Source organism: Falco punctatus (genome assembly GCF_963210335.1).
Source record: "Falco punctatus genome assembly, chromosome: 11".
Classification (NCBI taxonomy): Eukaryota; Metazoa; Chordata; class Aves; order Falconiformes; family Falconidae; genus Falco; species Falco punctatus.
Genome location: NC_137591.1, coordinates 11156404 through 11172393, shown reverse-complemented (window position 1 = coordinate 11172393; position 15990 = coordinate 11156404). Strand labels below are relative to the sequence as shown.

At 37.0% G+C, this 15990-nt stretch overlaps 1 protein-coding gene across 9 annotated transcripts in view; it reads left to right on the top strand.

Moving 5' to 3' along the window:
- Positions 1–15990, top strand: part of MAST2 (microtubule associated serine/threonine kinase 2) — a 194264-nt gene that overhangs the window by 19926 nt on the left and 158348 nt on the right. For all 9 annotated transcript variants that reach the window (XM_080406092.1, XM_080406088.1, XM_080406082.1 and 6 more), the window contains 2 exons: positions 16–163; positions 3829–3971. In XM_080406092.1, the coding sequence (XP_080262218.1) occupies positions 16–163; positions 3829–3971 (291 nt within the window). The remainder of the gene's footprint in view (positions 1–15; positions 164–3828; positions 3972–15990) is intronic.

Genomic DNA, 15990 nt, shown 5'->3' with positions numbered 1-15990 from the left:
TTTTTCTTTCTACAGGAGATGGTGACGGAGTCTACTCCATTACGTTGCAGGAAGCTCAGCAATCCTGACATCTTTTCATCTACTGGGAAAACCAAGCTCCATCGTCAGTTAAGTCAAGATGACTGCAAGCTACGAAGAGGTAGCTTGGCAAGTTCTTTGTCAGGTATGTCATTTTGTAAAGATGGTATGACAATGTATTAGTAATAAAGATGCAGTATTCCTTGTTGGCGTAACAGTTGTAATAAAAGATACTGACAAGTAATTTCTTTAAAACTAGAGGTGACTTCTTGTTGGGAGGGCATACAAAATTTTATGTAAGAGAAAGATGCAAAAAGAAACATGAAAGAGACTGGATTTGAAATGAAGTTTTGTATATTGGCTGGAGTAAAAAGTTAGAAGCTAAGACTTTTAATGTGCTTTAACTTAAGTTTAAACTTTAACTTAAGTTAAAAGAAGGGATTAGTGGAAATCCAGGCAACACAGTGATGCATTCTTACCTCTTTTAAGGTCTGGACTGACTATAAGCTTGCCTACTTTGCCATTTTATTTCTTACTGGGAAGCTGACTTTTGTATCAGGTTCAAATTAGTATTTGTTTCTTTTTGGCTTCAAAAGCACTGTAGGCATTTGTGGTTCAAAGTAAAAATCTTGCTTACTAACTAGATGTTTTTTCAGTTTGTGTAAAGTTTGTTTTTTCTTTTCTAGTGAACACAATCTTCAGCCCTGTCATAGGATTGAGTTTGTCAGCAGAACCATGGAGTGAGCATAGTCTAGTAATTAGCCAAAAAAATGGAGGACCAAGCTCAGTAGTTGTGTTTTTTTAAAGACTTTGTATGTGGGCTAGGGAGGGGATGGTTTCACAGTTGTTTGAAGCTCGTGTCAAAGTCTGTGATGCTCGCATTAGAACATGTAGAGCTGCATGATCAGTCTAGAATGAAATAGCTGATCTGCCTGAATACCACTCTTGTCCTATTGGGTTAACTTGCAGCCCATTTCCTCCCTGATTAGGCTGACTGTTTGCTTATTTGCATGTTAGTGCAAGAACTAGAAGAGCTGAAAACTCTCAGGTGGGAAGGAAAGAGGAAGAAGGTTAAACCAACCAATTTGGCAGCAGCATGGGCTTGACTTACATGATTGTGAAAATACATTCAGTCCTGGTCCCTCCAACCTTTATCAGGGGAATATAAATATTTTGACACTTGAGGTGCTAGGTATAATAGGAATAAGCAGTAAAGTATGCACAGTTTTATTTTGGCTTGGCCTGGTCTCAATGTTTTATTTGTAATAAGTGACTTGTTTCTGAAAAGTGGAAACATTCATATTGTTTTGCACTTTAGGTCTTCTTTAAGGTAGGTTAATCGCTAGAGGAGAACAGAAGTTTATTATTATTACACAGCTGTTGGCTGATTACAATGGCTGAGGAGAGTACTGTAGTTTGTTTTGTGGGGGGTTTTTATTTGTTTTTGTTTTTTCATCAAGTAGAAGTAAGCAAAGAAAAGTAAATAGGAGGAATCAGGAAAACTGGACAAGTTCTGTTTCTATTCTAAAAATACTTCTTCTTTTTGGAGATATTCTTGTAAATTTTGTGTTCTGAAATGATAATGTTCTCCAGAACTTGTGGCTTTATCTTAATGACTTTTCAATCTACTGTAGCCTGATTCAGAAATGGGAAAAGAACCCCACCAAGATCAATTTGACCCAACTGGATAAAGAAAATATGGATGTTTAGAGATATATTTTAAATGTGGGTGTTTGAACTTGAGGCATGGCAGGGAAAGGCTTCAGCTTCAAGTTCCATCCTGAAAATAATTCCAGCTTATTTTTGCAACAGAAGCAACTAAGTTTAAAGAGTATAGATGATTGTGCATGCAAACTGGTTGGCTTAGATTTGACTCTTGATGGAATTCTGTATTTGTGGATTCAGATTTTAGGGAAATAAAAGGGGATATTGATAACTGTATCTTATGGAGATTTAAGTAACGTTTTTCTTGCCCTCAAGCACTGGCATTTTGACCTGTTGGATAATTGTATGATTTGAATTGCTCTTGTAGGATATCTTAGCTTTGCTGAGATAAGTACAGCAAGGTACATTTCTGTAGTTTAAGATCTCTGCAGACAAGAGGAGTCATTGTATTCACGCATAATCTTGAAAATGAGCAAACCATGAAAGTCAGGTCTACAGCTGTAAGCAGCTTGAGTGGGATAGGGGAAAAGGTACTAGTATGCTGTGTCTCTGTTTGCTAGCCAAAGTTAAGCCTTACCATCGCTCATACACTTTTACTCATTCTGTTAATGTGTCATTGGCCCGTTGCTTGTAACTTAAACAGAAAATTAACATAAGCAAGTTAAAAATAAAAGACCAAAAAGACACCACTCCCTCCCCCCTGGCATCATGGCTAATCACATTATGTGACAGTCTTCCAAATATTGTAGCTCCTTTTATGTAATGAATGTAATATTTCACATCTAATTCTAAGTTGAAATTAAATTTGTAAAATAGTTTGCTGCCTCTGAGGAAAAGTATTTTTCTACAGTGTATGTGATTAAAGATGTAGACTTCCTCCTGCTGCTTACTGCAACAAAATTCTTAGTCTCCTGTGATTCCTGTTGTAGTATCTGAGCATGTAATATGAATGCAACTATCTTCACCATACTCGGAAGGGGTGTGTGTATAATTTAGCCTCACAGTCCTGATTTTAAGGAAAAGAGGTATTATTCAATCCTAATTTGCAGATGGTGAAACTGAAGTTCAGAGGTTGACTGACCAAAGCTACAGAGGAAGTAATCTGGAAGCTAATAATGGAACCCAGATTTACAGACTTTTTCACTTATGTGTTTTTAACCACAAGACTATCTTCAATCTCTTTTTTTTTTTTTTTTTTTTTGTGAATGACATTGTAACTAAAAGGAAACTGTTGACCTTGATGGACTTAAAATATGACCTACTTTGACTTTGGTTCTTTCTCATCATGGAAATCTACTGCTTGACATTTTTCAAAAAGGAGTGTTATATTGACTAGAAAAAAATTGTATTGATCGGATCCTTTTAAATGATTACTATATTTCCTGCAGTAAAGTGCATTGGTGTGAACTTGTTGAGATAGGAACTATTCTTTTCACTGTTTGTATATGTAGCATGGGAGATTGGCATCTAAGCTAATCAATCAGATACAGGGGAGACTTGGGAAAGCTACAGAACATTTTGTTTTCAAGACAGTATTGCTGAAGAGTGAAATTTTTTAGACAGAAAATATCCATACATGGTTCGAAGCAAAATAATGTTTAAACATATACACTATATTCTAACCATAGCTGCAAGAAATCTACTGCTGAATATTCCAATGGTAGGAGAAAGTGCAGATGTCTAGATGGCTAAGATATTTAGAAGAGGTAATATTTTACAAATATGAATGCATTTTCATAAGAATTTTAAAAATCACATTTAAGAGATTTTGCAGCGTTAACATTGCCTCTCTACAGGGCAATAAATCATTTAATTGGCAGCAAATATTGTTTCCTTTTTAAGCTGTGTGAAGTTTAGAAAGGTATAAAGCGACAGAAGTCTATTTCTACAAGGTTTTGGATTTACTCATTACCTCATGTTAGGTTTTTTGGAAATACCTCGTTATCAAACATTATCAACATTATCAAACATAAAGAATTTACAGGTAGTGTGCTTTTACAAGTTCTAACCTACCGTAAACCTTTAAATAGCTTTTTTTTATTAAACACTTTTTCTCCACATGCAGGAATTTTTTTCAGCATTGTATTATGAACTTGAAAACTTGTTTAAAAACAAGCTGATAGTATTTTGGTTTTATTTTAAAAGGAAAACAGCTGCTTCCCTTATCAAATAGCATCCACAGTGGAGTGGGACAGACGATATGGCAGCCACCTGGAGATACCTCAAACCTGGTTCGCATGAGAAATCAGTCTCTAGGACAGTCTGCTCCTTCACTTACTGCTGGTTTGGTGAGTGAGTCTGGGAATACTCATGATGTTTTTGTGCTATAAATAAAAAGTAGCCTGATCTTGTGCTTTAGTTTTCACCTTGCTTTCCCTGTTCCTGCTCAGTGAATGCAACATTTTCTTTCTGTGGGCCTTTTTTAGGGTAGTGGGTGGGTTAGGAGGAGAGTGTATGTTCATTCTGCTTTTGAGAAAAAGCAGGAAAAAAATGTGTGTGTTAAAGAGTACTTTCTTTCTGGGGAGCTTCTTTCTCAATGCTACTTAAGCTGCTACTGGAAACAAAATATCTCTGGAAGCCTAGGGAGATGTGAGCATGGGAACCTGACCGTTTAAAACAAGTTTAATTGGGAACCAGCTTTGAGTAGCTACCTCTGCCTGCTTCCCTAGAGAATAGCTAGGGGGATGAAGCTGAAAGGGATAACTGTCCAAGGAAATGAAGAGCTGGAACTGACATCTGCTCTTCTGCATGGTTTCTCTCAAAAAGTTTTGGTAAAGTGAATGTATTTTTGAAGAATGTTGCATCTGTTAAATTAGCATTTTCTAAGAAGAAAATATTCTGTACGGGAGGGAAACTCAGATGTCTATAGTCAAGACTGAATTGCAAACAAAAAGGACCATATGTTTTGTTCATACATGTTCCTTATTACCTCTAAATATCTAAAATCACTGAAGTGCAAGGAGAAGAAAAAAGAGGGGGAAAAGACAGTTTTTTGTGAGCAGTCATATATGCAACAGAAATTGTTGCTGAACAGTAGCTAAAAAGCAAAGCTGGAAGCTTTTTTTTGCCAAACTTCCATAGAGTTGCCTGTATAACAAGTTTTACTCAAATGAGGACATTTTGGTGTGCACTGGTTTATATTGCTGCAGGTAATTGGGTAGACTTGTATTACATTGTGAGACACTTTAGAAGCAGTGACCCCTTAAGTAAAAGGGTGTACCTTGGATATAGCATTTAGATTGTTATCCCTTAGAATTTTGGAGGGTAACCTAGACAGTTTGGCACCACCAGGCTATGAAAAGAAACTTAAATCTATAAAGTTCAAAAAGCTATGTATTTGTGTTAGCACTGATTTTGATTTCACAATGAAGTATTTGTAGCATTTTCAGACATGCTACTATATTGAAATTCTTATGGTTTGATTTAATTGTATTGTCTTAGTTTGGTGCCTGTTCGGTGTTTGCCTTAAATTTCTGTTCTTAGCTGTGGTTATAATTTGGTTGTACCAACAGAAATTGGAAATGCTCATGTGAACTTGGTATGCAAGTATTTATCTGATGAGGATTACAAAAAGTAGTATGTGTTAAAATACAAGCCTGTTTGCTGAAGGCAGGCAAATGCCTTGAAGCTTCATAGCTTAAGTTAATGAAAATAACTGTGCTTTAGAACAAAGCATTAGTTCTCAGATCCTTCATTTGGAATACTAGCTTTTTGCTTAACAGCTGCGTACAATTCAGTGAGCTGCAGATGTGTTTGCGTGTTACAATTCTGCATATTACTAATATTCTGTATTTTCAGTTTGTCATGTTAGTGTTTGTACTGTCTATCAAATGTAATGCCAATAATTTACTTTAAAATAATTCAAGATTTTCTGCTTTCTAATTAAAGCAGAGAAATTCATCTATAAATCCAGTATTTGTCCCTCTGCGATGGTGTTACGTACTGAAGTATATGGTCACTTTCCTATCTCTGTATACTTTCTGGTGGGCTGTATGTTAATTACAGTTACAGTTAATTAAGCCTAGAAATTAAGAATTTTTAGATGAAGTGGGCTTCTAAAGTGATGACTAAAGAGCTGGTCACAAGATGAACACCTAATTAAATGCAGTGAATCCTGGGATCTTCGAGCTAGTTACATGTTTGGAGCTGCTTTAATATGCTTGTGGTATTGAAATACGTTTCACAAATTAGAATGGCAAAAGGTCTCTTGCCAGTATAATTAATCTCCTTTGAAGAATAGCTCTATTAAGAGATGAGTAGGTTCAGTAATGCACAGTGTCAATTTAATATGCCAGCCTTGACTGCTACAGCATTTAATTCTTTTCTTACTTGTTATAATACATTAGATAGATAGCTAGAGAGAAGTGGGATGTGGTATGGGAAAGCCAGAATACTCAAAGCTATGTACGTTGTTTCTGCTCCCTCTTTTTGGGACTGTAGGTTATCAGTGGATTTTACTTTGCTAAATTGCTTTGCTGGCATTCAGAAATGTGTGTTTTGTACTTTCTAACCAGTACTAATCCTACAGATTGTTTGCTGTGCTTAAATTGCCTTCTTTCCGACTTTGAAAGTGTTTGCAAAGCAAAAAGATAAATTAACAATAGCAAATCTATAGAAATTAGTTTGGAGCTAATAAGACTGATAGCTGGACTGCTTACCAACAACAACTCAAGAACTGGAAACACATCAAATTCTAACATGCTAAACTACATAAGCACAGTTTATTGGTAGAATCTTTCAGGTCACATGTTATGTAAGAGTCTGGATTTATGTGTCTGCATAGCAGTTGCCCCTAGATCCTTGACTTGAGGAAGAAACCAGGGCAGACTATATGCTGAGTGCTGTCATTGTAGAATGATAGATGTTGATCTGATTTGTGTGCCTTCTAAATATATGTGAGGATTTCAGAGGATGACCTTCAGTTGTTCATCTACCCTTAAGACGGATGGCTCTGATGCTAGTAGATTAAATTCTGGTGGGGAGCATCCTCTTCAACACTTTTAAATCCCTAAGATAGCCAAGGAAGTAATCAAAGAAAAAAAAAGACACAAATCATCATTGTGGGCATCTCAGTGGTGTTTTCTGCTATCAAGACCCCAAATACAGTAAAAACTGGAGCACAGGAAGTGTGTATAAAGTGTGTGCATAAGGAACAGAAGTATAATAATGTGGAAAATCTCTTATGACTTAGTTTGGGGGTTTATTTATCTGAAATCTTGACCTGCAGGCACCCTGTTGTAAAAAGAGTTAGAACTTGGAATGTACTTTTAAGTGCAGCTGATATGAACGATCAGGAATATGGATGCATTCTTCTATGAAGAAAGGCACGAATAGCGTCAAGGTTTGTTAATTTTAGAAAGGAAAAAGAGCTTGTGAAGAGAAGGTTGTGATTGTTGTAGAGGAGGTAGATTGGGAGTGCCTTTCTTGCAGGTGTTTTTTTTGACAAACCTCAATGTGAATGAATCAATGCTGTAAGGTATTAATATTCTCGGGCTGGAGCATTTACGGGTGGGCAAGGGATGATTTTCCCCTCAGGTTTATTGTTAAGGCCGGGTTGCTGAACTGGAGCACTGCACTAATGCTGAGTATGTGTTTATGTTTGTGGAAAGAGATATGGGTGGTTTTGTGTGTGTCCCACCTCCTCACTCCCCGTACCTCAAGCGCTGTCTCCAGTATTTTGTGAAAGAAACATCTCGCAGCGTGCTACCTGTTAATTAGGACACATCTTACTGCATTGCTCACTGTCTAATGCCTGGAAAAGTTTGAGATGTTCCAAGAATAAGAAGCTGTGCATGTTCCTTCTGCCAACGGTGGCAATGGGAAAACATTTGAAGAGGCCTGTCAGTGGAGAATTAGAAACTTGCGTAAAAGAGATTCTGAACCTTTATTTTTGATTTTTTTTTTTTTTTAATACTACAAGCTTCAGTTTTCTAAATCTCTCCCAGTACTGAACTGAAATGTGCTGTACTCCTGGAACTGAAAAACTGAGCATAATTTTTGAAAATGAGGTTGAGGGTTTTAGCAGGGTGGTTGTAGTTCTCTCTTTAGCATAAAGTTTCTTTCTTATGTTGTATACCACGTGCTACCGTTGCTTCATCTTCAGAGATGAAGCCTGCAGACTGTTAATCCTCTGCTGCCAGATTTGCAAGATTTCCTTGTGGGGTCAGTCTCCTTTCTCTCTTCAGAGAATAACTTCAAATGACTTAACAGTTTTACGTTTACTTTGAAGGTAATAGTTAAAACGAGATGAGACAATTGCATATTTTTTGTAGAGTGCCAGATAGTTAACCTTCCCCTGGTCTTGCTCCAGAAGAAGTGGTTAATAAAAAAAGCCTCTCGTTTTGAATAATGATCAGGAGGGTGGAAAGGCTCAAATGCAAAGACTTGAATTTACGAACAAGCTGAAGAACTTCCTGTGTTGGATGACACAGAGCCGGTGATTTATTCTGAATGTTGAGTTCCCCGAAGCTGTGCGGATTAGGCAATGCCGAGTGGAACGGGAAAATGGTTGTCCTTGTGCTGATGGGTCCTTGGCACTGCAACTGGAAACCTGGCCACTGACGGAGCTAGCATGCTGTGGCATGTTATCTTTGATGGTCAAGTTGGGGTATGCTTCTTAGATGTAGGAAAGAATATTTACTGTTTATTTCCAAATTTTTTACTCCTTTTTTATTTAATTTTAGATAAATCGGGAACGGAATCAATTGAACTAATATAATGGTGTATTTCCCCAGTGCAGGTTGTTCTTCGTTACCAAAGGCTGTACTTCCAAGCAGTAGCATTCCTGGCCACCCGGAGGAGTGGCTAGTTGGCTACAGATGCGGGTTGGTGGGCGAGCCCGGGTCGTTCACGTGGAGCCCAGGTGGAAGCGCGGCCGCATCCGGCGCAGCGGCGGCGGGTCCGTGGTGCTGCTCTGCCCCCTGCCGGCAGGCCGGGCACTTGCCGCGGAGCCTTCCCGCCGCATTCCCGGCGGGCACGCTTTTGCAACACGTTTTTAGACATCCAGGTATTGTTAGTGATAACAGCACAGGCATATTATTTTGGGATCGTGTTCCACAGTGACCACTTGCTAATAACCTGGCCTTTTTTTTATTTTTTAGTTGGAGTATGAATTAGCTTTATATTTTAATACTGTACTGTGGTTTGCAGCATTCTTTTTCTGGTAACAGAGAGGTGATGGTTGGGATAGTTATGCAAAAACCAAAGAATTTTCTTTTCTTTAAATATTATTCGGAGGTAATCATATAAATCATTGTTTGCAATTTTTGGGTCAGAAGCTGCGCTGCCTAATTGTGTTTTGGTCTGTGGCCTGCCAGGGGGTGCTGGAGTACTGGCGGTCTCGGTATAGTGAATTGTATTTTCAACACAAAATGACACCTTTGCTACAGGGCCAACCTCAAGAAGAGCTAGAGACGTTTCCCATGGGCTATAGCAAAAGAAGACCTTAACCTTGTGTTTGTCACTTCATTGTAGAAAGTAATTCAAAAGCTCTGATACAGTGCAGTGGAACTAGAAATTCAAGCTGCTTTATACTCTGCTTCAAAACCCCTCATAGTTACAAAATTTTATGACTGGGTCTTCTGCTTAGTCCCTAGTGCTTTAATAGATTTACTGCTTATTATTTAGGGTCTCTGCTTTATGCACACATCTGGGTAGTGGTTGTTAATCTCATAGTGATGAGGTCTTGGAAGGAATAGAGTTTGTAGTGACTAGCAGGTATCCGACGAGCAAACTAAACATTAGCTTACAAAGCAGAATAGCTGATCTTCCACCGTACTTTCTACCTTTCTGCTCAATATGTATGCTGGCGGTGAGGTGAGTGCACAGAGCTTAGACTTCTACCTCCCTACAAAAGAATTGATTTAATCTCTGTCTTTTTACTGAAAAATTCAATACTAGTTGGGGACAAATCATTAATGCCAGTTGTGCATAGAGCTACCTCCTGCTGATTCACTGTATACTTATTACAGCAGCAGACATTTGAATCTGATTAGAAAACTGTCTTCTGAAACGTGCAGCTGCTCTTTTCCCCAAACCTTTTGTCATAGATAACCTTACTTTTAGTTTGTTTTATTAGTGGTAATATATTGACTATTTAAGTGTTGCTGAATACAGCTGAAAATATTTTTGTCTGAGAATAATCATTAAAGTTTTAGCAGATGAAGATCATTAATTGTTTTAGGGAGTAGAGAACTTTAAATACTTCACTGTACAAGTAGAATTTCATATTTTTGTATTGTTAGAAAAGCAGGAGACAGCGGAAACTATGGTTGTATGAATGAATGGATTTATTACTGCATGAAGGCATGGGAATTGCATTTTAAAATAGCAGTTGTAATTGTAGTAACCTGAGATGGGAAGTATGTGGATTTGTAAATTAAGACCATGTGAAGTCTTAAATTTATGCATGCTAATTAAAAATTTGCATTTACTTACATGCCAAAGGCTATGGGTGAATTTTTGAGTTTGGGTACGTTATCAGTTTTGGAAGATGTGGCTATAAGGAGAAATAATATGTGTGTTACTTGGAAGAACTAAAGCAGTATCCAGACTTGCATTTGTTTGAAGGGCCTGGGTCTGAGGAAGAAGTAGGAAGCAAGTTCTACACAGAGGATTGAATGTATTGGCATGAGCTGAATGATAAAAGTAAGAACAAGGAATTCGGACCTGAAAATGTGGGACAGTAGAGAATAATTAGGCCTTTGCAAAGAAGTAAATCATATTGTAAGCAAACTGCAGAAGACTGCTTTGAACATATTTAAGTATTCTGTGCAAAATTGTGAGCATGGGGCAGTGTTTAGAGTGCTTGCAGAGACTTACCTTTGTCACAGCTTTAAGGTATTTCTGGTAAGAAAATTAAAATGCAGGTGCTATAATTCTGTGTTTTCGTGATAGATTCAGGACACATGCTTCACTGTGCATTCAAAATGGATAGTCCCGATAGGTTTTTCACTAGTAAACTTCATTCTGAATAATTCATGTGTATCTGTGTAAAGAACAGCAAATGATTGTGATAAATTCTGTACTAAAGTTATATTTAATATATAGTGCATATTACTGAAACACAGTCAGCAACACAGCATCTTTTTACTCACTTCAGTTAAGTGAATTCCATTTTGGAGTGGACTCATTGGTTCAAAGGAGATTTTCATACCTGAAGGAAAATTTGAACACCCTTCTGTGTAACCTGAGGCTTGTCATTGTAGGAAATACGAATTCATAAAACTTGCTGTGTGATAATTGTTAAGCGCTAGACTGTCAGTTTGAATGATTGCAGTTCTCATTATCTTCAGAGTCTGCATGTAATTTTTTTGTCTGTGAATATGTTGAATTGATTTTTGGCACATGTAGTCAGTTCTGTTCCTGACAGCAGCACTATTGTAGGTGTAAAGTGAGAAACTGCCGTAGTGTGCATGGAAAATTAGCTTTTTTGCTTGGAGGAACTGTGGGGAACTTGAAATATAAAGAACTATTCAAACTGTCTTGAATGTGCATTGTCACTTACTGAGGCTTTGTTCTATAAGAGTGTTGTTCTGTGGTTATTATTAACCTCTCTATAAAAACATACTAATGTAGACAATAAAACTCATGTTTTTTTGATTTAAAATAGTAAAAAAATTGACTGTTTTATTTTCGTGATTTTTAGCAGGTATTTCTGTAGAAAGGCATTGTGAGATGTCCACATTTAGTATTTTAACATGGCTGTGTTCTGTGTCTTGTAACACTTCTGGGAACTGTTTCCTGGGATGTGATAATAGGTGGATCCGTCTTTAAACATGAAGTAGTTTGTTTGCATAAGTTTTAAACTACTTTGTTCCCGTAATGCAAACTGTTTTGAGCTTTAGGACATCTATAAAAATCCCCTGTAACTCTAAAAATAAACAAAAGTTTTGGAGATGTAGAAATTAGTAGCGTAACCTTCCATGTGTGGCTGCTGTTTTTTGTTTGGTATGTTTTCCTATACTGTATCATTTTGGTTTATCCAAGCCACACAACGTGTCTTTCCAGCCATCCAAACCGGTTCAGCTCCAGAGACAGAGTGATTGCTTATTTTACCACTTGGAGGAAAATGGGAATATGGTGGTTTCTGTGCTTCACCTCTGGACAGCTGCAGCTTGGAATCTTTGCTAAGAGTTAATCTAAAGTCCTTATTACCTTGAGATTCCTAGAGAGGGAGAGGTGAAATCTCTTGGCAGAGGTAAGTGTAGCCATGCAAGTGAAACACAGCATTAAAGCCCAAGACTTCTGCAACAGTCCTGATATCGGAACTCTGATAAACTGAGAGGCAGAGAGGTTAAGTCATTTGGTCATCAGTAGAACTCAGAGTAAAGCATACCTCACAGACTTTCTGGAAGGCTCATTTTTTTTAACGCTCAGCAAATGTTTGAAGCTGAAATGAATGGTGCTATGAAATAACTTATTCCTGCAGTTGCTGTATCTAGTGTGCCTGTGTCATTCTCTTATTTCTGATTGTCTTATAGGTATTTAGATTTTCAAGTCAGTTGTTCAAAAGCTAGGGAATACCGTGATCTATTCCCTGGCTTTGCTATGTTATTATTGCTAACCCAAGCCTTCCTGCAGGGATTGTGAGTTTTAAAGTCTTCCCTGGTGGGAACTGCAGAGTCCTTATGCTGTGAGAATATGAGGTATGAAGTCAGAATAACCATTACACTAGCAAGCTTGATTTCGAGTCCGTTATCTGTAGTTCTACCCTTTGTGAACAGAGACTAGGCTAAATAATGGCCAGGCTGTTTTTTCAAAGCATTGTTTATTATAGGAATAGATGAGGAGAATTCTTGGATTGTGGCATTTAGATTGTGGTCAACTAAGTATGTATAGTGGAAAATTTGCTGAGAGGATGCCTTATGTGTTCAAAACAAACCAGCTTACCTAAGCTAGTTTATTAGTAAATAGTGTGGAACAACTGAGTTGCTTCTTGCTTTTGTTGTTTATTGCAGTGACCAAGTTTCCATGGGGGAAAAAAAAAAAAGATTTACAAATATAAAGCGCTGTCATGTTAAGACTGGTGCGGGTCTGTGAAAATGTGTCAGTGTGAACTTTAAGTTACTGACAAGGGGGAAATGTTTATAATAGAGGATTGAAAGATGTGCAGAGTTTCAGATCTGTCATAAAAGGATGTGAAATGTAATTAACCTAAAATAACCCTTAAAATATTTTTGAGCCTGATAAATGAGCTGTTGAGATAATGACAGATTTTAATTTTATACCTTAAATAATATCCTATTAAAATCCTCAAGATTTTGCTTTGTGATGGAATTCACTGCAACTTACGTTTCCACAATGACCTCATGATTCAGTAACATTGTTAATATATTTGGTGCATATTTGAGGCGTAAGGTCTAGGTTAATGGCAGCATTTGTTCTTTAAGTGCTTGAAGCCACAAAGCTCTAATTGAAGATACGAATGTTCAAACCTCATTATTTTAATGTGGTCATACAGTATAGTGACAGAAAAAGTAGTTATATGATGAACTTCTGTGGCAGGGTTCATAATTTGTCCACAAAACCAAATTACTATGTGGAACTTGGAATTAAAATTATCTGCCTGGGAATTTAAATAAAACATGAAACTTCAGGTTTAACAGTTTCTGTTTTTGTCTTCACTCAAAATTAGAATTTGCATACCTTTAATATAGAGAATACTGCTAAGTCATTTGTTCACACAAATGAAGTTACAGTGCATACACTAAATTTTTCACACAAAGACTTCTAGTTAGATAACTTGTTACATATTTGTTTCAAATAGTTAAGTCTGCAGAGGTACTTTTGGCAAGTTTTGTTTCCAAGCTGATTTTCTAAATATTTGAAATTGAACTAATTTAATGGATGAGCTGTTGCCAAGGGAAATACATAGTGTGTTTATCACAGTGTCAAGAATCCAAGGGTTGAAGACAAAGGTCAAAATGTTCATTACTGCTTGCATTTCATCAGTGTTGCTAACCTTGGTTGCCTGTTGGCAGCTTTGCATACTGTGCTGTCTCTAGCATGAGCTAGATCCCTTTTAAGATCCCTTCTGCCTGTCCTGATGTTCCTAAGCAATCCTTTCCCTCCTGTGTTCTCCCAGAAGTGTTTATTTTTCTCTGTGGTTTCCCCTGTCCCCAGAAAACAGGAAAAAAAAGCCTCCCCACAGTAAAAATTTATTCTTGCTCATTGATGATAGCCAGAAAAGTTGTGAATTCAGACTGCTTTGTGCACTAATATACTTCTGTGACCTCCTTAATTCCTCTCCTGTAAATTCTTTGGGCTGTGGAATACTGGTCTAGGAATCTTAGTGGGAGAACTACAGAGCTGTGTCTTGTATTACAGTTTTACTGTTGCTCAAAATTTGCCTGTCCCTTTCTTACCGTACAGTTATGAGTTCTAATACAACCTTCATTTCTGTACCATCTCCTTGCTAAATGAATCGTGTTTTGAATCATGGGCTTTTGATCCACAAGCTCTTTGACTCTGCTCAAATGACAGTATGCAATATAAAATTAAGTTTGTGGATATTATTAAATCTGTTGATAACTGTTTGGTTTTAGGTAAGTTTTTGTTGTTTTGCCTTAGAATTCGCTTATCAAATAATTTCAAAATTAAATTTACCTTCAAAAAGTAAAATTAGAGTGTTACGAATTTAAAACATGCATTTCTTATCAAAGAAATCTTAAACCTTATTAGAACAAACTACGCCAATGAAATAATCAGAGAAGTTTGTCAAGATAAACTGATGAGGTTTTCAAAAGAAAAGAGGAATAATTTGTAATGTCATGTACATACAGAACTATCTGAATTGAGAGGAAAAGTACCATGTCAATATTGTCAAATTATATTGATCAGACATCAGCATCAATCCTGATTAAATAGGCAGCTGTTTAAAGTGGTATATTTGACAATGACATCTTTTAATTTGCTATATGATTATTTGTCTGCTGCCGTGTTTATTTTCTCAATGTAACTTACATACTGTGTTTAAAATGTTGCAGACTGAGAAATAGTTGAATTATACCAGACATACAGTAGAAAGAAAATCAGACCTTCTTATGGCTGATACAAGTGTGTATGAATATCAGGTAATATCTGTGAACAGACAGTTGATTTATGTAGCAACTTAATTCCAAGACAGCACTCTAATAAATTGAATGGAATGTTTGTCTTTTAGCATTAAAAAAAAAAAAAGGTTATTTAGGCATCAGTTATACGCAGATTAGATTTACAAAGAACAATGGCAGCAAATTTTTGTATAAGTGAGAGGTGTTGAAACACTGAGGGACCCTGTTCCATGCGGATTACTGTCAGACAGATCTACTGTATCAACTTCCCTGGGAAAGTGTCAAGAATGGATTAAATCCTGTCTAACTGGAGGGGTGCTTGGCCATTAAATTTGGCTCTACAATGATGTGATAGATACCTCTTGCCTTTCTAATTGCTAAATTCCTCTATTTTTCTATAAGCAAAAGGTAAACTGCTGCTCTTCCCCCTGGCTTACTATAAATTGCAATAATTTCAAGGGAAAAGGTATTGTGGTGCCTAACTTCTTCAATGAATTACATTAGTGATGCCTACCCTTTCATCTGATATCTGACTTCTTTTTTGACCCATTATTAACAAGGCTTTTATCATGAAGCTTTGCCTGCATTGTATGAAATCTCCATCTGAGAATAGTCACGGACAACCATTAGTTATTGTTAGCTCCATTTTTCCTTGCACATCAGGAAACTTCTCCGGTAGTTTGGGGGTTCAAAAGTAGATAATCACAATTTCACATTCTGGAGCAAGCAGTGAAAGGCTGGTTAAACTCCATTTAATGTTGAAGTAAAATGGGTAAAGTTGATTTAACTCCATTTTACCTAAGCTATATAATAGAGCTTATGCTTTTTGTTACAAGCTTCTGTTCTGTGTTGAATCCCTCAGTTCAGAGTAGTGACAAGTCTATAATAATGCTCACTACCCGTAAGTATAATTGTTACATTTTCTACTGTATATTTTACAGTTAATTACTTTAATCCCATAAAATGCTGAAATTCTGACATGGCTCTGCTGAGGATGGCTGTCTCATTTACGTGCAGTTTTGTGTCCCAATATTGTGTCCTCAAAGTATATGGGAAAGGTTAAAGAATTTGGGATTGTGGCTGGGTGATGCTGCGTGTTTAAAGACAAAGCATCAGTGAGTAGCACAGACCACCTAAGTGTTGAAACCTGGATCTAATTAAGCAGCAGTAATCTGGGGCCTGTATTACCCACTGTATGACAAGGGTAGGTGATGCAGACTGCAGTGTGCTGAGGAAGATCAGACAGTGTAAGAAT